Source organism: Octopus bimaculoides, chromosome 4 (genome assembly GCF_001194135.2).
Source record: "Octopus bimaculoides isolate UCB-OBI-ISO-001 chromosome 4, ASM119413v2, whole genome shotgun sequence".
In the NCBI taxonomy this organism is placed as follows: domain Eukaryota; kingdom Metazoa; phylum Mollusca; class Cephalopoda; order Octopoda; family Octopodidae; genus Octopus; species Octopus bimaculoides.
Window position 1 is genome coordinate 24,965,588 of NC_068984.1, and position 23,932 is coordinate 24,989,519.

The 23,932-nt window shown below is 30.7% G+C and overlaps 1 protein-coding gene across 7 annotated transcripts in view; it reads right to left on the bottom strand.

Annotated features, from left to right (window-relative positions):
• LOC106881123 (sodium/calcium exchanger 3) overlaps window positions 1-23,932 on the bottom strand; it is a 120,739-nt gene that overhangs the window by 31,756 nt on the left and 65,051 nt on the right. For 2 of the 7 annotated variants that reach the window (XM_014931377.2, XM_014931379.2), the window contains exons 4-8: window positions 22,142-22,156; window positions 14,442-14,459; window positions 9,824-9,897; window positions 6,743-6,910; window positions 2,460-2,483 (exon numbers count right to left, since the gene is read on the bottom strand). In XM_014931377.2, the coding sequence (XP_014786863.1) occupies window positions 2,460-2,483; window positions 6,743-6,910; window positions 9,824-9,897; window positions 14,442-14,459; window positions 22,142-22,156 (299 nt within the window). Of the gene's footprint in view, window positions 1-2,459; window positions 2,484-5,010; window positions 5,032-6,742; window positions 6,911-9,823; window positions 9,898-14,441; window positions 14,460-22,141; window positions 22,157-23,932 lie in introns of all 7 variants that reach the window. The other 5 variants (XM_052966962.1, XM_014931376.2, XM_052966963.1 and 2 more) reach the window with 5 other exon arrangements.

Here is a 23,932-nt window from a genome sequence, read left to right on the forward strand (position 1 = left end):
ATACTTATATAAATATATATATATATACTTATATAAATATATATATATACTTATATAAATATATATATATACTTATATAAATATATATATATATACTTATATAAATATATATATATATACTTATATAAGTATATATATTATATATGTATACATATATACTTATATACATATATAAATATATATATATACTTATATAAGTATATATATTATATATGTATACATATATACTTATATACATATATATATATATATTTATTCATGCTTATATGTATGTACGCACACACGCACACATGAATGTATATATAATTATATATACGCACATGGAATGAGGTAATTAGGTGCAGACGTTTGAATGATGGTGATTTGGCATGGCTGATTGGGCACTGAGCCCGATTTGGCAATGGCTTTTTAGCAATAGTACTTTTTGGCACTGGAGGCAAACATACACAGCATACACACAGAAACATACATTTACAGGCAGACAGGGAGGTGTTTGTGACAATTGGTGTCACTTAATACATCTTATTGCTTCTGTTTCTCTCCATGTTTTCTGTATACATTACCAACATTTATATTCACTGTCTATTCTACTTTATCAAAGATGTATAGCAATACATTGGCGGATTTTTTTTTTTTTTTCCATGTTCTGTCAACGTTTTACTAATCATTATATGCAGCATGCTAAACAAACTTGTGTACTTCAGTAGTTGTGATTATAAGTTAATTGTCAACTGTTGTAATTAAATGTTTTACACTTCTAAATGGTCCCTGGGACAAAATGTCTGATGTCAAGTAAGTCACCATCAAAGCAGCAATTCCAAATAGGTGGGGCCAAAACAGCCATGCCAAAATGCCTCAGACCTATATATATAATATATAAATACATACATACACACACACACACACACACACACACACACACACACACACATATATACAGACACTCAAACATATATATATATATATATGACAGGCTTCTTTCAGTTTCTGCCTACCAAATCCACTCACAAGGCTTTGGTCAGCCCGAGGCTATAGTAGAAAACACTTGCCTGAGGTGTCACACAGTGGGACTGAACCCAGAACCATGTGGTTGGTAAGCAAGCTACTTTCCACACAGCCACTCTGTGCCTATATATATATATATATATAAAATGTTTCTTTGTATTTGTTTTTATAAATTTGTATATATATAATGTTTCTTTGTATTAATTTTTATATATGTGGTGTAGTCAAAAAGTATCTAAGCTTGATTGTTTTTGCACAAAATAATAATGCTTGAGCAAAAACTGTGTGGGTATTAGGTGGCTGCATCCTTCCTGAGCATGCACAAAAACTTTCATTGTGCCAGTCACCCACAATGATGCGTTATGTATAGACATGAAAAGTATGCTGTGCGATTTTTGTTTTAGTCAAGATGACTGAGCACATTGAGCAAAGATACTGTATCAAATTCTGCCAAAAACTTGGTGATATGCAAGCCCAGACTATCAAGAAGATTCAGAAGACTTTTGGAGATGATGCTATGTGAAAAACACAAATAAAGCAGTGGTACAACCAGTTCAAAGTTGGCCACACCTCAGTGGACAGTGAGCCATGAATGGGCACCACAAGGTCAGATAATTAACAAAGAATATTACCTCAGGGTTCTTCATTGCCTTCATGAAGCTATGCAGCAAAAGCAACCTGACCTGTGGGCAGCAAAAAACTGGCAACTCCACCATGACAAAGCACCCACTCATTCTGCCCACATTGCCCAAGCATTCCTCATCAAGCAAAATACATCACTTGTTCATCAGGCTTCCTTCTCCCCAGACTTGGTTCCATGCTACTTTTGGCTATTCCCAAAGCTAAAAAGTACTCAAAGGGAGAAGATTTGAGTCAATAGGGGACATTAAGCAAAATTCGATGACACAACTCTACAGCATCCTAAAGTGTGATTTCCAAAAATGTTTCCAGCAGTGGCAGAAGTGTGTAGACTCCCAAAGTGAATACTTTGAAGGAGACTAAATCAAGACGATGAGTTTTTTTCATATTGCTTGTTTTGGGGTCAAAGGTTGGATACTTTTTGACTACACTTCATATTTGTGTGTATATATATATATATATTTCCTTGTATTTGCTTTTGCATATTTATGTGCATGTATATGTGTGTATGTATGTGTGTGTATATATATATATATATATATATATATATATATATATATATATAGACACAAAGCAATAGACATGCACACATATATGTACACTTATATACACAGAAAGAGACACACATAAACAGATACACAGATAAACAGATACACCCAATTATACATATGTACGGATATGCACTATATAGATATTGAGAAGTCCTTTATGAAATAGTAAAAGGAAAAGAAAATCTCCCCTTTAGAGAAAATGGAAACGGTGGTATCAGTCAACCAAAATGGGTGAAATATAGTTAAATATTTCCAGACGCTTACCTTGGCTGAAAGATCATCCCGAATCTGCATTTAATAAAAGATAAGAAAATTAAGATAACAATGTGAAGCATCCTACATAATATTCAATTTATAAATTTGAAAGAACAGAGTGCCATGCATTATTCTGCAATAAAGAACATCACACACACAGAGTTACTTATATGCTTAAAAATCAAAGATAATTTGTCACTAAAGTAGTATGATACTAATTAGATGATATTTATGATACTGGAAAGAGCCTTGTAGGAAAGCTCTTGCTACCAAGTCATCTCCAACTTTGAAGCAGCCAGGATTGACACTAATAAAAATAATAGACCCCAGTATAGAGTTGGGTCTAATCTGTCCCCAAATGGTGGAAACCACTACTACAACAGATCTGCAAATCCTAGGTGGGTCTGAATTCCCACACGAGATGACATGCCAATACATCAAAGAACACTGTATAGCTGTGTCCTGTTGAATCTTCAGTTTGTCAACGTGACAAGTGAGTCCAATAATGAAACTAAGTACAGAACCATCTAAGAATAAGCTGATGACAATTGGTGACTAAATTTATTGAAATAAAGTGTTACTGAAAATATTGAAAAATGATTCAATTCTAATGTTGGAATTAACAGTTATAACATTGTGTTAAAATTATGTTCTAATAGGTTAATTACCTAATTTTCATGTTCATTAAAAGTGAAACAAACATTGTATTATTTTACTGTATCTTAGAACTTTTCTAATCTATAGTCTTGTGTGTGTGTGTTTTTTTAAACATAAAAATACTTTTAGCTCATTATCAGAAAAACAATTACTTCTGAAGGTGCATGACTTAGTGGTTGTGAGTTCAATTCCCAATGGTACATAGTGCCCTTGAGCAAAATACTTTATTTCATGTTGCTGCAGTCCACTCAGCTAGCAAAAATGTGTGGTACCTGTAATTTACTTTGTAAGTTAATAGAATTGGTAGAATGTGATTAACCTTGTCACATTCTGAGTCTTGCTGAATCATCCTGAGATCTACATTAAGGGTACAGATGTCTGTGGAGTGCTCAGCCATTTGCATGTTAATTTCACAAGCAGACTGTTCCATTCACCAAACCAATCAGAACCCTCATCGTTGTAAATAATGGAGTTCCAGAAGATTACTATTTCTGAACTATTTATCATCAAATGTGTACTGTTTTAGATATTCACATTAATTGTAAAGGAGACAAATGAATCATTTAAGCTATGTTTTAGAAGCATGAGTACAGAACAGATTAACTATAACAAACATTTAATATAAATACTAAGTAAGTTTCAATTCAATAGAGAAACCAAAAGATTATTATCAAAATAAGATGTTAATAAGAAAGTTTTATAAACAACTTATAGGACATCATGGTAACAGATACCTAATGAGTTATGGACTTAACCTAGCTGCAAGTCTCCTACATCATAAGCATCATTATAGTCTGATTTCCTTATCTTTCTTTTGAGTCCAAAGAACATTTATGAGAGTAAGACATATATATAACATTCTGCTCTCAGTAAGACATACAGAACATCAGATATCTTGGTTCATAAGCCTTGTTCAAAGAATGTGTTTGATGTAATATAATTTTTGTAATTTTCAGTTTTAATGATATTGCTCCATTCCACATATCTGGCAGTTATTACAGAACAGAAGGTCATGATGAAACATCTCATCACTTTGGACAAAATTGACTACATAAGAAATATCAGAAAAGAAGCATTAAGCCAACTTCTTTTTTTTTATGCAATGTGGCATTATGTCTCATGCTAAAGCTAACTTTAACCCATCCCGGATGATAATTGACTGAAGAATATTAGTTATTGCCAATCTGTCAGTAAAAGAAAACACAGTTACCATGTTACCAAGTCTTGTCAATGAGCTAGATTTCATCTCACCCTTTGTTCGCCTTACACCAGTGTTTCAGTGTAAAATATTTTTGGAATTGTCATGATACAAGCTACTAGCTACTAGTAGTAGTTCTAATATTCTCTATGAACTATGCCTAACAACCAGCACTTATTTTTCAGGTGCCTTTTGCAGAGACCACTTTGTGCAAGCATTCAGAACAATTCTCTATACACCTATATTTTTGTAGCATATGTTCAACCTGAACATTAACTATATCAACCATACCGCTCTGGGAGAAATCTGCAGAGATCTTGAGTTCTTCTCCTCATTCTCTGTTCAAATTGTAAAAGAAAAAAAGAAAAGAAAAGAAAATGCTCAAACATTCAAGACCAAATAAAAATGGTTTATATAAGCTTGTACTTTCTATAGAATGAAGTTCCAGTGAAAGCCTAAAATATTAACTTTAGTTGTTAGATCTCAACCCCCTCTATTAATAGTTGTTAGTGAGAAATATGTTACAATCTCTGAAAAATAACTTTCAGATTAAACAAAACTGAAAATAAACAGAAATATAACCAATATAGACTTGATAACAACAATATTGTAAAAATTCATTAAATTATTGATAACAAATTCAAAATAAAATGAATATTTTAGATTGGAAAACATTTCTTTATAAATCTAAAATGTAAAACATACTTTCCTATGTCTACTACCAGCCTGAAATCAATAAACAGAAAAAAAAGAAAGAAAAAAACTACATAAAATATGGAAAGTATGGTATATACATACATTTATGGAACCTGTGAGAAATTATATTATATATAAATGCACACACACAGAAATTACACAATTGTATGATAGAGCAATATGATAAAAAATGAAAGGGCAACAGACTACAAAGATAGTAAAAAAATGTTTAAATGATCCTCAATGAGAAATAAAAGATTAGTATCGGATCTGTTTTAAAGAAGAGAATTATATAAAATTCATTTGTAATTTCTCCACTCTGAAAATTCTAAAGATATTCTGAGATAGTCAGATAAGTTCCCAGATTTTATTCCCAGTTGTAGTTCACTCACTTCATTTACATTATCAATGTTTTAAGAATAGTTGAGTTCTACAATCTCTATTTCTTGCTTTCTTGAAAATCCTAAAGGAGGTGCCTGTCACCCAAAGAAATCAAGTGAGAAACATTTAGTTCCCCATCAGTAGGGGAACTAAATGGCAAGCTACATTACATCTAAAAGTGAACATGATTAAAAATAATATTCAACTCATTCATTTAATGTTACTCCTAATTCCTCTGTGTTGTGACAAGAGAAGGAAGAAGTCTACATACACTAAGTGATTGCTAAATCATTATTCACTGATTTCTCACATAAATACTTATTCAAAGGCATATCTAAAACTGAAGGGAAATAAGATTGTATGGTGTTTCCAAGAGTAATTGAAATAATGAGCAAAGTGAACTAATTGCTCAGAACTGAAACTAGTTTATATTCTTGGCTTATTGAAAGCTTACCTCTAGCCTGTAATATTTAACAAACCAGTTAAAATATATTTAAAATTCTCAAATTCCATTAGTAAAATTTTAAAAAATAACTAACCCTAACCACTCTCTACATTCATTAAACTTAAAACAAGCATGCAGCAGTTTCCATAAGCACAAGCTAATGTGGTCAATATTGGTTTCTTAGTAACAAAGTCAGTTTTAATAATATAATCAGTAATATTACAAACAACATATATAACTGGAATTTATCTTGCTAGCCCTGCAAAATAAAGGGAAAATAAGCAAGATTTCATCCCAGAATATAAGTGGATAAAATTAAATACTGTGAAGATTTTCTACAGTTTCTGCAAAATATACTGCAAACTTCAATAATGGAAAAATGAAAATGCAGTTATCATCGGCAGAATTAGTTGATATGAACTGCTTTGCAGCATTTAGTTTTCTCCAGCTCCATTCTGAATATGAATTGTGCTATTAAATTTTTCTTCCATCCTTCAAAGGTAAAAAAAAAAAAAAAAAAAAAGGATCCACACAATGCCCTGGAATGAACTGAGTCAACTATATTACTTTCCTACAAACATTGACTCCATTCTTAAGAAACCAATATTATAATAATTGTGGCATTATTTAAATTCTTTTCTTGAAAAGCAAAATAAAAAAAAAAACATATATAAAACATGTTTAACATCAAGTGATGGCAAAATTTTGAAACAGTAATTTCTGGCACGATTCACACTAAACAGTTTTCATAAATTTTCTTTCTCTTGTAATGACATTATTTTAACTGGTTTCAACTAGTTGGCATGGCCGTGCTGGCACATCACATGCTGCATTAACTTTTGAAAAGAAACTTTGATTACTGAAGTCAACAAACAAGGAGTAAATAAGAAACATCAAGTTAATTATCTAGGTTACCTCTTTGAAAGCTTCCATAACTACTGGCGTAAGTTTCTGACCACCAGTCAGAGTACGATTGGCATTAATACGGTACCATCCTCTGCCATGGCTCTGACGTTCAGCAAGGGTTGCTGCAGCTAAACGACCAGCGTCTGAATCAGTAATATCTCGTGTACGAGCAAGGTCCTATAAAAATTCAACAAATAGATAAAACTATACAATCAGTGGAAATAGTTGTTTGAACATGAATGAGTTAAGAAATGGGATTAAACATCAAATTTATCCAAATTATGCAAATGTAACAATTGGTTTGAGAATGAGCTGTAATTATGTTACATCTTTCACATTCTTCAATACTAAACCCCACTCAGTTTAGGGCTCTTGTTTTGTGAGTACTTGGTAACCTCACTAGTGCTGGTGCCACATTTAAAGCACACAATACACTTTGTAAAATGACTGGCATTAGGAAGGGTATCTAGCTATAGAAACCATGCCAGAGCAGGTACTGGAGATCAGTGTAGCCTTGTTGGTTTCTATTGGACTATCCATCCTACATCAACATGGTAAAAGGAGCATCAAATGATGCAAAAAGAAGAAATGCTATTGGTTGAAAGTATAAAATATCAAGAGAGTATGAGATATCAGCAAGCTTTTTACTTCCTTTTTCTTTAACTCTTTTGATACCAACCAATCTGCCCAGGGATGCTTCTGGTTCTTTGACATAAAACTGCCTGTTTCAGAATGTTCATATTTAGATTTTAAAATTTCAGTGATTAATTTTATAAAAAATTCTTTTCTTAAGTAATATTCTTGAAACCAATTCAATGTAGAAGTAAGTGTAAAAGATATTTTACTAAATGCACTAAATTCTTGATTTTGTTTTCAAAACTAATTCAAAAGCAAAATTTTAAACTTCTATTTTAGAATATACTGCTTTTCTATTATATTTTATTTTGTCTGATCTCATACATATTAACATTTTTATACATTATTATAAGTGGGATGGTCCTTATAAATTTTACTATGGCATTTGTCTTTACAACAGTTAGACTACAGAGAAATAGAAACTGTCTAGGTTTGCATTACAGTAACTGTAACAAAATTTTAACTCAACCATTTATGGGATCGGCATATTAACCTTATGGCAATGTTGCTTAGAAAATATTTTGTTTTAAATTTCATTGCATGTTTATTCTTACTAATAACTCTTTTTCTGATAATTTTTTTTTTTTTCAAATTTTAGAATTTGGCTTAAGCCATTCCTCGCTGTATTTCTAACAAAAGTTGCCATCTATGTGTTCCAATTAAATCTGGAAATAATCAAGAAATTGATGGGATTTAAAAAAAAAAAAGTAACTAGTTCCTTTAATTATTAAGCAAGTTTTTGAAACAAACTTGTGAAATGTGGGAGATATAAATACCTTTAAAAATGGATAGTTTTATATAAAAAAAAAAAGACAAAGAAGCAATCTCAGAAGGGCTGGTATCAAAAAACATTGTAATTATTTTGGAGTGGCTTAGCAGCTTTATAGCATTAAACTGAAATAATTTTTTCTTCTTTGAATAATTAACAGGCTTAAATACTTAAATTCAACCATAGATTACTTTACAAAAGAGCCAGGTGTTCACTCTTTGCATTTCAATCACTATTGTTTCCCAAAATTTGCTAATTGTTTGAGGTACATATAGGGTTGCAAGTAGATACAGATACCTTCAAACCCTCCTATCCTTGACCCAGCAGAATGCCTGGGATGGGACAGCTGAAAGGAGGACTGCATCAGCTCTCAACTGAGAACTACTTTCCAGTTGAGTGAGTAGGAGTAACATAAAATGAATTGCTTTGCCCAGGGAAGCAATATGCCACCCAGTCCAGGAATGAAACCCATGATCTTATGATCATGAGCCTAACACCCTAACCACTAGGCCACTTGCCTTCACATTATCTTTTAAGATCAATGATATGCTAGAGATAGATGATCAACAGTTTTAAAGGAAAGAGGATGATGAACACCACCACATCTGTGTATAAGTCTAAACTGAAAAGTCAATGACTAAAGTTTACCGTTTATTTAGCTGAATGTTTTGTAGTTACTCCCTTTTAGTAAGTTCCTTATTTAACAGATCAACAGATGATTAACTGAACTGTGAGAAACTCACTGGTACGTATAAAGAAAGCATACAATGAGGGAGGTTATTGCAAAAACACGATGATTCATAAATGAAATGAAATTTATAGCACACACACATACGCAGAGTAGCAAGAGACTGACTCAACCAAAATAGAAATATTAATCTCTATTATGGTATCAAGTACTCTTTCTTCCAAGTCATCATTAAATGGATAATATCATCATCAATATTTAACACCTGCTCTCCATGCTGGCATGGTTTGGACGGTTTGACATGGAATGGTTAGCAGGGAGCTGTCCAAAATCCAATTGTTTGTTGTAGAATGGTTTCTATGGCTGGATGCCTTTCCTAACACCAACCACTTAACAGAGTGTGCTGGGGGATTTTTAGGAGCCACTGGTATAGGTGCACTAATGCAGTACCAGCATGGGTGCTTTTTAAGTGGCACCAGCTCCTGAAAGAACAAGCCTGAATGTATGGAAGACAGCGATTTTACTTAGTTTGATGTGTCTTTTTAAGTAAAGCAAATCACCACATCTCCCAGTTCCTTGTCATTTTCTCAGTGAGGCCCAGCATCCAAAGATCCTTTCTCATCACTTCATCCCATGTTTCCTGGGTCTACTCATTTTACAGGTACCCTACACAATTAGAGCTTGGCACTTCTTTATGCGGCTGTCCTCAACCATATGCATAACACAACCAAACCAGCACAGTTTTCTCTTTCTCACATATGATACAGAGTCCACACACACACACATGCATACACAAATGTAAGTAAAAAGTTCTCAATGCATACAATTAATGATAACAACGATTAAAACTGAGGTTTTGCCCCTTTGTTACTGAGTTTCATGTTATCATTTTGTAGAAAAGCAGTAACATGAAGCTTGAAGTATTAAGGTTTGTTATTGTATATAATTTTATTATACTAAAACAGACAATAGAGGAAAGAATTTGGAAGAAACCTACTCTGGCAAGTAAAAACACATTTTCTTCAGTGGATTCGGGTTTGTCCAAAGGTTCTTCTTCTGAGGCCTTTGTTCCTAAAATAAAAATAATTTGAAAATAAATGTTTTTGTTGTTAACTTTCTGTTATGTAAAGGTTTAAAATTGGCAATTTATTAAAAATGACAAGTATTATTTCATTAGGATGATGATATTTAAGCTTGTCTGACAGTCTTATTTACTTTGTAGCAAAGACTGAATCCAATGTGACATATTAGTTTGCTAAAATATATTCCTGCCATTAGCAGACATATGAAGATATTCGAAGGAAAAAATTTTATTCTTGTGGTATAATCTAAAACAAACAAGATTACACATAGCAATAATAATATTAAAAAAGTAACGTTTCATATAAGCAAGTTTCACATTTCATTGGAGTTCTTAAATATAAAAGTTAGGGAAGAATTTCTACCTTTTGCCATCTTTTACTTTTAAAAATAAATTATTTGACTACACTGTGTTGAAACTTAACACATTAGAACCTTGCTATTATAAGCAACAACAAAAGCCTTTTAAAAACATCAGCAGCAACACAAGTTTAAAAGACAATACATTACAATATTAATAAACAATTTCATTTACACTTCATTTCTCAGTAAACTAATTAGTTACAGTTACATGCTTGGTGTGATAGTTTATTGGTTCTGATTATCAAATGAACTGAAAAAAAATGTTTCAAGTGACAAACACAAATATTAAAAAACAAAAACCATAAATCAATGATACTTTCTAACATTTAACATCCATCAAACCTAAAAAAATGTATTAAATCTTCAAAAATTCAGTTGTAAATGTATATTATCTACTGCTTAAAAGGAATAGAGAAACAGTTGAAAATGTAATTTATTTGTTTAAGGAACTGAAAAATTATATCTGTTTATTGAACAGAGATTCAACCTATAACGAAATATAAATAGCAACAAATTTTTTTGTCTGACCTTAAACATTTAGTCAAAAAGTGTTGCCACTAAACTGAAGTATTTATTTTAAAATATATTGACCAATGACAGGTTTATAATTACTAACATCTCATCACTTTTAATTCTAATGTAACCTTTAATTAATCTTGTAAATTTATAATTATCTTCACATAAGGCCTCTATTGGTTAGAGTTGCCCATCTAATCTACACAGGGATAATTTCTCTCCTGGACACAAGCATTTACTCATATAGTAAGTCTTCTTTCCCCCATTCTCTTGACATCATTCAAGGGCTGATATGACTCATTACTAGTGTCATTGCAGCTGAACTCAAAATATAAAAGAGCCAGGACAGACAGTGCAAAATATTTTGCTCATTGCTCTAATAATTCTATCGTCCCACCACCCTAGGCAGAGACTAAATTATATCAACCTTAGAAAAATTAAATTCAAAGTTCACCTTGGCAGGATATGAACTCATGATATAACGAGTTAGAACAAATATAGCAAGGAATTTTGTCCAATACTTAAATGAATCTACTAATACACTATCATCGGTTGTATTTCCATAAACTTTTGAATAGCAAGAGATGCAATTGATTAAATAAAAATTGCCTTTTCATTGTTAAGAAATCAGAAAATACAATAATATTTATATAATGTATAAAAATATTATTTTAGAAAATCTGAAATGCACAACTTATATTAAACCCAGGTACCATCTGGAATCAAAAAACTTGGAACTCAACAAAAATTAATCCAAATCAGATATAGAAATGGACATGGAGGTACAGTGTATACCTATTTTCCCTTTTCAAGTTGTCTTTTCTTTTTTTATGTCCGTCTACTAATGGAGTCATTTATAATCATTATTAATTACCCTTTATCATATTTCTATTAACTGATATTTATTGAATATGTACGATACTTATGCATGTATATTTTATTCTGTTCTCATAACAAAATGCAAAAATACAAATTTATAGTATCCTAATATTTCTGGTATTGCAGAAGTTTTGTGGTCATGAAAATTTTGCCTTTAAGTTTGCCTATAATGCAAAACATTTTGTCGTTAACTTACATTCAATATGGAAATCGATGGAAAAAAAAAAGCTTTTTATTACAGAATCATGTTAGTGAAAATTTTCCTTGAATGCAATACTTGTATAATGTGGAAATGCCTGCATACTATACTGTAAGAGTGGTTCAATATTGTGGTTGGACATGCAAGACTCAGCTGGAGCCAGATTACACAAGTTAGTGTAAATCAATTACCTTCTTGAAATGATAAACAATTTTTAACTTTTATGTTAGATATATTTGCCATAGGAAAATTTGCAATATTTATTTTCACTGTAACCACTTTTGGCATAATTTTTGCTGTAAGGATTTTTGCTTTCAAGTATTTTTATTGTAATGGTTAAAAAACACAATAGTGGCACTTTGTTTAAACTTACTAGTTTGTAGTCTGCTTATTAGAAACAAAGTACTTTGTCAAAAAACAACAAATAAGAATAAGGTAGACTAACCTTTAACTTGTTTTAATTCTTATACCTAAATATTCAGCGAGTTATAATAACAAGACTACAACAGAAAACATATTTAATATCTGATGAAACACTGTAAGTTAACCTTTCAATCAAAAATGTGTAGCCTGGTGAGTTTGTAGGTGCACAGCAACAAATGGACTTATATCAATGATGATAGACAACATTTTGTTTTATTTTTGTAAATACAGTATATTACTCTTCAAATATATATTTTGTAAATATATTATTCTTCAATATTTGATTTGCTATCTTATATCAATATATTTTGCAGTCCATATATGTTTATACTAGATTTCTGACTTTTGCATAAAGTTATAAATTTGTAGAGTGGGGCTTATAGATAATAGTCAACTGGTTCAACCTCAATAAATTACTGGTACTTATTTCATGAGATTTGGAGGAGTGAATATGAGTCAACCTTCTAGCAGAACACAAGTGATAAATTTTACCATTTTATTTTAGTGTCTGTATAATTCAAACTTCAATTGACCTTCATTTAAATTAAGTTAGTAAAAATAATTTGATACATATTGAGATGAGGATGTGATGACTAAGACTAATATAAAACATATCACTTGGTCCTAAAAAAGGTAAACAACTGAACTATTATTCATGATAATGTGTTTCATTTTCAAGCTAGGTAAGCTAAAGCAAGCAGAATAATTTGTCTAATTGCAGGTTATAACTCAGCTGATAGTTAAATGGCTTATGCCCATCAGCAACTCAGCTGTTAAACTGCTTATACCCATCACTTTATATATATATATTATTATTATTTACAGAAGTATAGAAACTGACACAACTTACCAAATGATTGTGTGTGTGTGTGTATATGTGTATGTGTGTGGATGGGTGAAAGTCTCCGCATAATTTAAATAAGGAAGAAATGCATCAAAATGATGCTTAAACATGGGAATCACAAATTCATATAAAAAAAAAAAATTGTCTAATCTGATTAATTATAAATTCATTTGAACTGAAATGCATATGTGGTTTGTAAACTATGAATAATTATTAGAAGTAAATAATATGGAAAATCTATTTTTACAAATAAAAACTTCTAAAAGTTAATGGCTACCAAGAAATCCACATCTAGGATTAATAAGTAACTGCCCAATCAGTCTGCAAATATTTTTTCTTTTTGGTATAAAAAGTAGTAAAAATTATTATAACATAGTTTGGTAACCTGTGTTTATTTTCAACCATTGTTGACTGGGAGAAATAGGTATCAGTAATATACTCAGTTGAACCAACTTGGCTATTATAGTATCACAGTGTTAATAAAAATGCTTTACTCAACAGAAAGATATTTTTTATTTTACCTGTGTGTGTGTGTGTGTGTGTGTGTGTGTGTGTGTGTGTGTGCACTCTAGATATTTAACAATATAAATGAAAAAATCTTAGACACAAATATTGGTAAAAACGTTAAGAGATAAATCATATCACAATGAGAAGCTTAACTTAATTTTCTGGTGTAATACCAAAATATCTGGTGCTATCTAGACTTCCATTATATCATACACCTAAACCTTTTTCTATCAAGAAAGTCTATAAGTGCAATGACCCTTACTTATTCTTTAGTAGATTACAATAATTGAAAGGTACAACATAAAATTTTATATAATGAAATGTAATTTTATAAAATATAATTGCTTCTTTGAGGTTCATAAGAGCTAGTTATTGAACCTGAACAAATGTAAATGTATTTTTTTTAATCTTATTTTTACTGTAGTATAAAACAGGAACAGTAGAAAGCCAATATTCAACATTCTTATAAATGTTTCTCTCACCCACACAAACATATTAATTACACACTATTAATTACATAATATCAAGTGTGACTGTGTGCAAGAAGTTTGAGTTGAAGATAATTTCTTCCTTTTTTTTTTTTTTTTTCTCACTCTCTCACACAAACAAATATTTAAAGCAGTTAAGCACAATTGGAAAAAGCATGCAAGCTGGACATGATGGAAGTTTTTTTAAAGCTTTGTGTAACAAATGATATTAGTAGTTATAAAATTTTTTTTAAAAATATTCTGGAAAGAAAACACCTTTGTATAGACTAGCTAAAACTTGGTGTTCATCTATAATGGTTAGAAGCAAAATGCTTACCTTTGCCAAGCTGTTTATCTGAAGCAACAGAATTTATAGAGAAAAAAAACAAAAGAAACAGAAATGTTAAGAGAGAAACAGTACATAGAGAAAGAGTAACAGTTTAGTAAGGTTGACTGTAGTAGGTAAACAAGCAACTTTCTTCTTGATACATTTCAATATTGATCCATTCAGTATCTACAATGCTAATTTTGGTGAAGTTAAACCCTTTGCCTTTCCAAACCATTTCCATAAATTTGTCCTAAACAGCCATGCTTCTTTTCAGACTTCTAGTTATCCTTTGTTTTATATGTTCTTAGTAATACATAAATCCCAAGTTACTCTAGCGGTTGAAAGAAATTAGGAATTCATATCATATATAATGCATGGTTGCCAGGAAAATATGCCCTGTGTATCATATGTGATACAACAGACAGGCAAAATGTTAAGAAGAAAATTCAGGTAAAAGCTGTTAAGAACAATTGAGAATGAGCATCGACAATAGATTTATGGGGGATGATTTTAGTTAGAGTTATATGGACATATCCAGAGGTTTCAAAGAATAATTTCAAATATGTCATCTAAACTAAGAGAAAGAAAGTCTTGAGAATTTGTTAAAAAGTCAGAAAGATCAATTTATAAAGATATATCAAAAGGTGATAAGAACTGTTACAAATAGTGAGTTAAATTGAAAGAGTATTAACTGCTAGCAGAAGTTTAGAAAAAAAAAAAAACCTAAAATAAAAAATAAAAAGTTTAACTAAATATATATAACAAAGCTAAGGGAATGTACTGCAGTTAGATAAATGATGAAACAATACAAGAACAATTTTGAAAAATCCTTAAGGTAAAGATAATACTGTTCTTCGTGATAGAAATTTTAAGAATTAAGTGGTTGCCTTACTACCGTTCTCATCAAAAATATTGTATTTTAAATAGTTTGATTTGAATACTCTAGATATGAGCATGAGAGATCAAGTTAGAAAACAAACCACTTGTTCCAAGACAGATTTAGAAAAGAAAACTTAAGGTAGAAGAAAAAATGGAGAAATATTTAGGAAACTGAAATCCAATTTAACATGGAATATAAAAAATAAATTTTGGATATCTGACAGGAAAATTGAACCCTTTTAGATGTTCCATGTTCTTCTATTACATTTCAGCTCTCATATGAAAGAAAGGTTAGTAATATAGAGATATGTAAAGAAAAATCTAGTGAAAGGTTTTGAGAAGAGAGTTAATGGAGTCCACATTGTCAAATAGCTAGAGAGAAAGTGAATGAAAAGAAATTATTTCACTACAAATGAAAACAAAATAATTGAAAGAAGAAGCAATTTAGAGAGACAGTAAACAGTGATAAATTGTGAGAAAAGCTTCAGTAATGAAGAGATAGCTTTACAAGTGTTTGAGCAAAATAAAAAAGAAATATATATATATATATAAATAGCTGGAAAATGCAGATAGAACTGTAAGATAGAGAAATCTGCTATTAAGCAAAGCTTCATTCACTTTTAAAATCTCACATGTGTCTCTCAAGAAGAAAACATCTTCAGGTACTTATAACTTTCAGAAAGTTTAAACCATCAAAATTAGAAATATACCATAATTATTTTCATGCTTTCAATGCTGAATGATGGCACTTCAAAGTTTTGATGATTTCACTAAACAGTTATGAAATTCATAAGTTTTTCTTTCTTTTTCTTTTTCGTTTCATTGGCACTCAATAATACATTAAAAGCAAGTGAATTATTAAAAATATAGTCCACTGTGGTCCTTTTTTTCAACACAATCCACTAAAGTGCCACCTCGAGTAAAGCAAACAAAAGAAAGTGCCTTGTTACTATAAGATACAACACAATGACCAATATGTTGACTATTTATTTAGCATTTATGCCTTATTCCTAATAATTAGACAAAACTACATCCAATACCAAATATAAGCTTCTTCAACAAAGAAAATTGGCCTTTTCAAATTTGTTCATAAGCTGAAAAAAAACAAACTTTAAGTGGAATATCAAGTAATTGTGCTTAGACTGGAATGGCTTTTGATAATCTAATTTTTTTTCAGGCAGTATATATAGAAGTATAGTATTCAATCTGTCCTTTTAAGTAATGATATTTGAGTGAAGTTTGACTGCTATTTCTAGCAGGCACAGTCAATGTGTAGAGGTTCCCTTGGCTTATAGCTAATGAATTTAGAAACTTCATTAACATTATATCTTAAACTTTGAAACATTTGCTTTTGTAAAATGTGTATTTAAACTATCTCTATTCATTCTTTAGTGTCAAAATAAATAAAATTTATTCAGTACATTCAAATTGGCATTAGAAAGGGCTTCTAGCAATAGAAACCATGTCAAAAACATGTGAGACATACTCCACTGCCCATGTTGAGGAAGAGTAACTCAATAAGAACTGATTCAGGCAATGATAACTGGAAAGCAAGTGTAAAATACTGATGAGAGGTCACATTTGAATGCACCATTTGGATTGCAGGAAACCAAGACAATACATACTCTGTAGGTCTGCTTTAAAGGATATACTTTATATTAGTAAAAGAGTGTTTAAAGACCTTATTTTTCATAGTAATGCATAACACTAAAGCAGGTTTGTAATCTCTCAAATTTTATACATTTTGGAAAGATACATCTATGCTGTAAATGACATCTTGTCTGAAAACAAATTCTCTCTTTCCTACCTCTACTGTAATAGTTCAATATCAGATTGATCTTTAAAGCAGGAAACTGATATTTTTTTACTACTCAGATACAAAGTTATTTAACCTTTTCAGTATCATATTACGATTGGAATATATTGTGTGTATCCATAAATTCTAATATTTAAAAATTGGGAAATAATTAGTAAAATAATGATTCAATGATAATTAAGCTGGTGTCTGAAATTCAACAAACTATTCTTACATAAAGTGACAATGGGAGATTTAAGTCTAAATACAAACACTTTAAAATGAAAGATTTTGTTTCTTAGAACCAGAGATGGTTTCAGTTAGATTAACTTCAAGAACCAGATTTTAGATAATATTTACTGTCACAATTAGTTACAATGTTTACAGGCATGGCTGTGTGGTAAGGGGTTTGTTTTCAAACCACAGGGTATCATGTTCAGTTCCTCTGCATGGCACCTTGGGCAAGTGGATTTTACAATAGCCCTGAGTTGACTAAAGCCTTGCGAGTGCTAGATGGAGACTGAAAGAAGCCTGTTTTATATATATATATATATATATATATATGTATGTATATATATATATATACACACACACATACACACACTCTTGACATGTATGTATGTATATATATATATATATATATATACATGTATGTGTGGGTCTTTGTGTGTCCCCCTACCCCTTGATAATTGGTGTTGGTTGTTTACATCCCTGTAACTTAGTGGTTCAGCAAAAGAGACCAATAGAATTTAGTACCAAACTTTAAAATAAGTACTGGAGTCAATTTGTTTAACTAAACCCTTCAAAGTGGTGCCCCAGCATGGCGACAGTCTAATGATTGAAACAAGTAAAAGATAAAAGATAGATATTAACTTTAATAATGAGATTATAGTTAAAATATTATCTAAATAACATCTATAAATTTTCTGATCAATGAAACCACTTATTTTGAAAAATTGGAGTAAGAATAAAGTTGAAGTTAAAAAAGAAAGTACTGTTTGCAGATATGCATCAACAACATGCAGAAGTTAACCATTTCAAAAGACCAAAATGAAAATACAATAACAGATACATTTTTAACAAACCTTTCAAAGTCATGCTTTGTTACAGATCAGCACATCAGGAATTAATAAACCATTTAGACATGCATTTAACCATTCCTCATGCCATACAACCAAAGCATATTTCACTCAAGTTTTGTTTTGCTAACAAATCCTAGTTCCTTTATCAATTGGAGTTATTTTTATGGCACCAGTTTCCTTAAAATGTTTGATTCCACCTCTATAACATCCTTACTATTTTTTTTTATATATTTAAAAGTACTTTTAATTTTAATAGTGGAGAATCACAATAAAATTTAATGATATCTTAACCAACAAAGAAAATATCAGAAAAAATTAAACTAAGAAAAACATTGAGAGCAAATGATATTCACACCAACCTAAATAAATACAAACCAAGTAGACTATTGTCTATTCACTAAAAATTATAACATGATCATCTAAACCGTTATCCCTCTACACTCATTTCTTAAACACACGGCTCAGTAACTGTACAAGTGTTTACATACAGATAATTGAGAAATGATGTATTTGAGAGAAACATTAAATCATATGCTCACAAAGTCTCACAAACTATTCACAGGAGCTGGCTACAGACAAAAATTGAGCAACCTTCTCTAACTGCCTGGTCAACAAATGTTTTAGTAATTTGATGACAGAAACTGGAAGGAAATCAGAAGTGAAACAATAATGAAAGAAATTAAATAAAAATCAAAACTAAAATGTTACACAAAGGCAAAAATCTAAGCAAAAGAAGTGAGAGATCTGATAGGATTTTCTTATTTTTAAGCCTGGTTTCATAATACCAACTGAACAACAAAATTGTGATAAAACTTCAAATATTCCTAAAATTGTAGATGTTTCAACTTAATCTATTCAACTATTATTTGTCACGAGTTCCTCAATAGCAATTAAATCTTGTCTACTTTAACGTCACACCACAAACCTTTGTAGCTATGGAAATAGTGTTCCAAACATTTTCATAAAGTAACCTTGAAATTATTTTATTAAATAAATGCAAAATATTTGAATAACAGTCAACTATGGTTATAAATAACATAAAAAATAATTAACAAGTAGACACATTATAGAACTAATGTGAAAGACCATTTTGAAAATATACATCATTGTAACTGCCTTTACCTTGTTATATACAAACTAAAGACAATAAAAAAAAAATAGTAATGTAATCTTCAATATCTTTGCAAAAAAGGATTCTAAACAAAACACAAATGTTCTAGATAATCTCAACATGAAATTTCAGTGAAAAATTAAAATATAAACCATACTGTTTACAGGCATATTTCTGCCATTTCTTAATTATCAACAGAGAGAACTTTCTTTGAATGGTGTTGACACTATTAACAAATCTTAGATTATCACACATCTCATAAACAAATAGAAAACCCTTCAGTTTAACCACTCAAAATGTTATTTTCTAACAGGCTCCATTTTCTGTACTTTTGAATGACATCATTCTTAGATTATTAAAGAAAACAAGAGCTGCACAAAACAAAAAAAAAAAAAAGAAAATCATCACCATTAAAAATCATCTATTTGGAAAAATAAATTACAAAACTTATTTGATACTATAATTTAATGTCCTAAACGATGCTAAAGATAAAAGATACAATTTTAAATTCCTTTTCATATCTGTGTTATAATGAAGAAAGTTTCCCTGGTCCTAAAGAAACATATCTACATTATAATAATTATTATTATTATTTACCTTTTGGTGCATCAACTGAAATAACAACATTAATCTTTAAAACAGATATAAAAAATCTCATTCCTGTTAGGAGTCGTAGGTGGGGAACATTTCCTTGGAAGAAGAAAAAAGTGACACAGCAAACAAGTGAAGAAATAAAAACAAAATATACACAAGTCTCCTAACGATATTTTTGCTGTCAGAAATTTCTCTAGAAAACCGTTACATTCAGGAGTTTTACTTAAAAGTTTAATTTAAAACAAATATAAATTTCAAAATGCATATCAAAACATTATAGAAGGAAAAAGAAAGTAGCTACTAAAATTTCATAAGCTTAGGAAAACAAAAATATGAATATATTTATCATTAATTTATTACACAGGTACAAGTGTACCTAAATATAATAGAGTAAAGAAATGTAATGGTATAAAGATAATGCCTTTTATGAAAGTAATACTAGCATAACTGAAGTCAAATGACCTGCTAGAAATCAAAGACAGGTTATAGGCAGGTTTCACTATGAACTTATCTATCCTTTATGCCATTTGCTGTTAGAAATCCTTCTGAAAACTTTGTCAATTAGCAGAATATGTAAAGCATTGGGCAAAATGCCTTACAATATTTATTTGCTTTTTCTGGGGTCAACTTTGCCTTTTATCCTTTTGGGTTGATAAAATAAGTACCATTTGAACACTGGTGTTGGTTTAATAGACTTAGCCCCTCCCACAAACCTGCTACTTTGTGCCAAAATTTGAAACCAATATCTATTTGCCTCACTTTACATTCAGTATTTAAATCCTGCCAAAGTCAACTGTGTCCTTCCCCACCTGAGATTGCTAAGTACTGGATAAATAAGCACCAGAGTCAACTGGATACCTGGTCCCCACCCCAACAACTATGTGGTATTGTGTTTATGTTAGAAAATTATTTGAAATCTTAAATGCAAATATATAATTAGGGAAATCTTTCAAAGTGTCATCGAAATTATAAACTACTGCATATGCTTTTATTACAAATGTATTTATATTGAATTGGTCAACCAGAATAGTAACAAAAATGTCTTACTCTTGCTGATTCTGAGATTATCTATGATTGGCTTAGCCTTCACTCAAAAATGGATATGACTTGATAGAAAATATAGACCTCTCCTCTTTGCCCTCCAACTCTTAACCCAGTAGAACATTGAGGTTATGATAACTAAGGAGAGAGCTGCACTAGTAATCAACTGATACTCATTTTCAGCTGAGCAATGAAATACCTTACACAAGAATACAACACTCCGCTCAGTCTAGGAACTGAACTCACAACTTTATGATCATGAAGCCAACACAATTATCACAAGCCACTTACCTTTACTTGCCTATGATTTGTACTTTGATTTACTACAACTTCTGAATTTAATGGATTCATCCCTTGAATTCATTAAAAGAGGTAAGTTGGCAGAGTTGTTATGAGGGAGGATGATTTATAGGTAAAAAATTAGAATGTTGACTGTACAAACGTTTGTGAAAGAAATAATAAAGTTTAAGTTTATCCCCTTTAAGAGTTAATTGCCTCTGACAAGACATCATAATTCTGGAGAAAAACTTTGAAACATTGGCCCTCAACTAACAGTGATAATAGTTTTTTTTTCCTAGCTATGCATAATCCTCTCTATAAAAAAGTGCATAAAGAAAAATATCCATAGAAATCTCCTATTAGAGTTGAATTTCATAGACTATACACCTATAAGATATGATTTTTAGCAGTAACACAAGGTCATAGATTTTTAAGAGAGGGTACAGTTGATACAAATTGTTAATTATCTTGGAAGGAACTGAACTCACAACCAACAGTGTACTGCAAGCTGTGAGTGTCCAGGGCAAGGCAAGCACTGCAAGGAGGGCATACTATTTTTGTTATTATTACTTCATATATATATATTTTAGTTCTGTTAATTTTGTGCTCTTAAGAATGTTTTCCTCAAGACAACCACCCCTATGGCCTCACCCATGCTATGCAACAGTTCAGAATATAAAAGGATGTAACTAAATACCACTAAACATTTAGTCAAACTGCTTGACTGTTTCTTTCACTACATTTCCTTTCCAACTAGAAATAAGTCATTTGAATAAGAAAATAAACTCAAATGAATTCACATTTATGATAACTAAACCAGAAGGAAGTGTTTTAATAATAGTAAAAAAATTTTGAATAATTAAAAGACATCCGTTTCAGTTGCTTTTAGCTTTCTAAATGAAATTTCTGACATAAGAACACAGCTTACCTTTTGCTTCTGGTGCTGTTGTAGTTGAACATAGAAAAAGACATTAGCTTTAGTCTTATTATCAGACATAGCATAAATAAAACAAGAGGGAGGAGCAGAGCATACAAAAATTACCTGTCTGTATACAATAAAGTAAAACTATTTTTATTTATTATTATTTTATAATAATTATTGATTTTATACTATTATTATTATTATTTTGCACATTTCATTGATGAGTTTGCATTAGGATAATGAATAATCTTAAAATTATGACTTTAAAGGATAATATGACAGGAAGATAAAGTTGGTGATGATTTGATGAGTAGAAAATGTTGCAGGTATAATTAGCAGTGAATAGTGTGACTGTATTTGTAAGAGTCAGCCAAGTTTGATAAAACTTTTTTTGACTAGAATTCCTTAGTGCATTTGGGAAGGAAAAAAAGAGTCAGTGGGTTGTGCAATTCACAAGAGCAATTTTTATTCTCCTGATGGCCATCTTGCACAAGATTCATTTGCTGAAAATTCTCTTCGTTGTTGTATAGTAAAAGAAGATAAAAAAGAACACATTGCATGATGTGATTCTGGAAAGGCACATCATGCCTTAAGAAAAGAAAAAAAAAATAGGAGGTTCATGGCAGGAATGTCAGTCAAAAAAATGAAAAATCAACACAGAAATCCTCCTAATTAGTAACAGTGGGGTTTTCCTCCAAGTATTTACCAGTAGAGTAGCTGCACAGCTTGCTGTGAAACACTTGATGATTTCCAGATAATAGATTTTAGTGACAGCAACAGTGGTGTACATGTGTAGTCAGCTGGTGTTGTAAAGTGGGATTGTGTTGATAAGAGGAGATGAGATTAGATGATCAGATGAGCTTTGGGTGTGTAATAGTGTGACATCTGTATAGAGACTGGATTTGGAAGTGTTCAAGAATGTTTGGGGAATCTATGAGTCAGAAACATCACAAGGGGTAAAAGATTAAGCCCAAGTAATTCAGCATGGTAACTATTTCAGCTTCAACAGCATCTGGTACCCAAAGCATCACTTTATAAATACACTCATTTCTCTGGTAGGCAGCTGGTGTCATTTAGATTATTTTAAATTTAGTTGTAAATAAATGCAAATATAAAAATCAGCTATTTATTTATATTTTGTTTCACATTGCTACTGTACTTATCTTTAAAGCATTAAACTGCCATCAATTAGCTATCGAAGATTTTAACTATGTAGGTGTTTTTGGTATGTTATACAAATGAGACAGAAAACAGAAGTTCACATTGAATGTTCCTACTATTACCACACAATTATATATAAGAAATATATATATTACCACACAATTATATATAAAAAAGAATTTCTTTAAAAAATACGAAGTAGATTGTTTATTGAAGTATAACAAAACCAGAGTGGAGGAATATTGATACACTGTTACATTTTGACACTAGTAGTTTAATACAGTGCAAACCAGCTCTGAAATCATAAGATATGATATAAGCATTTGTCAGTGAATGTTTAAAATGAAAAAGAGTTGTTTTTGTTTCTTATTTTTTGTCATAAGTGAATATTTAGATTAAAAATATCAAGATGGCGAGATGGTGTGAGGGCGGTTGCAATGGCATTGAGGTAGATCTGGCCACTCCTGTTAATGGGGACAAAACCCGGATTTAAAACACTGGATGATGATGAACAAAGACAATCAAATATGATAAATTAAATATAAAAATATCCTTAAAAAAATCTATTAAATTTCACTTGCTGTAAGATAAAATGTAATACATTGGAAATATTTGAAACTTCTATAAATATTATCA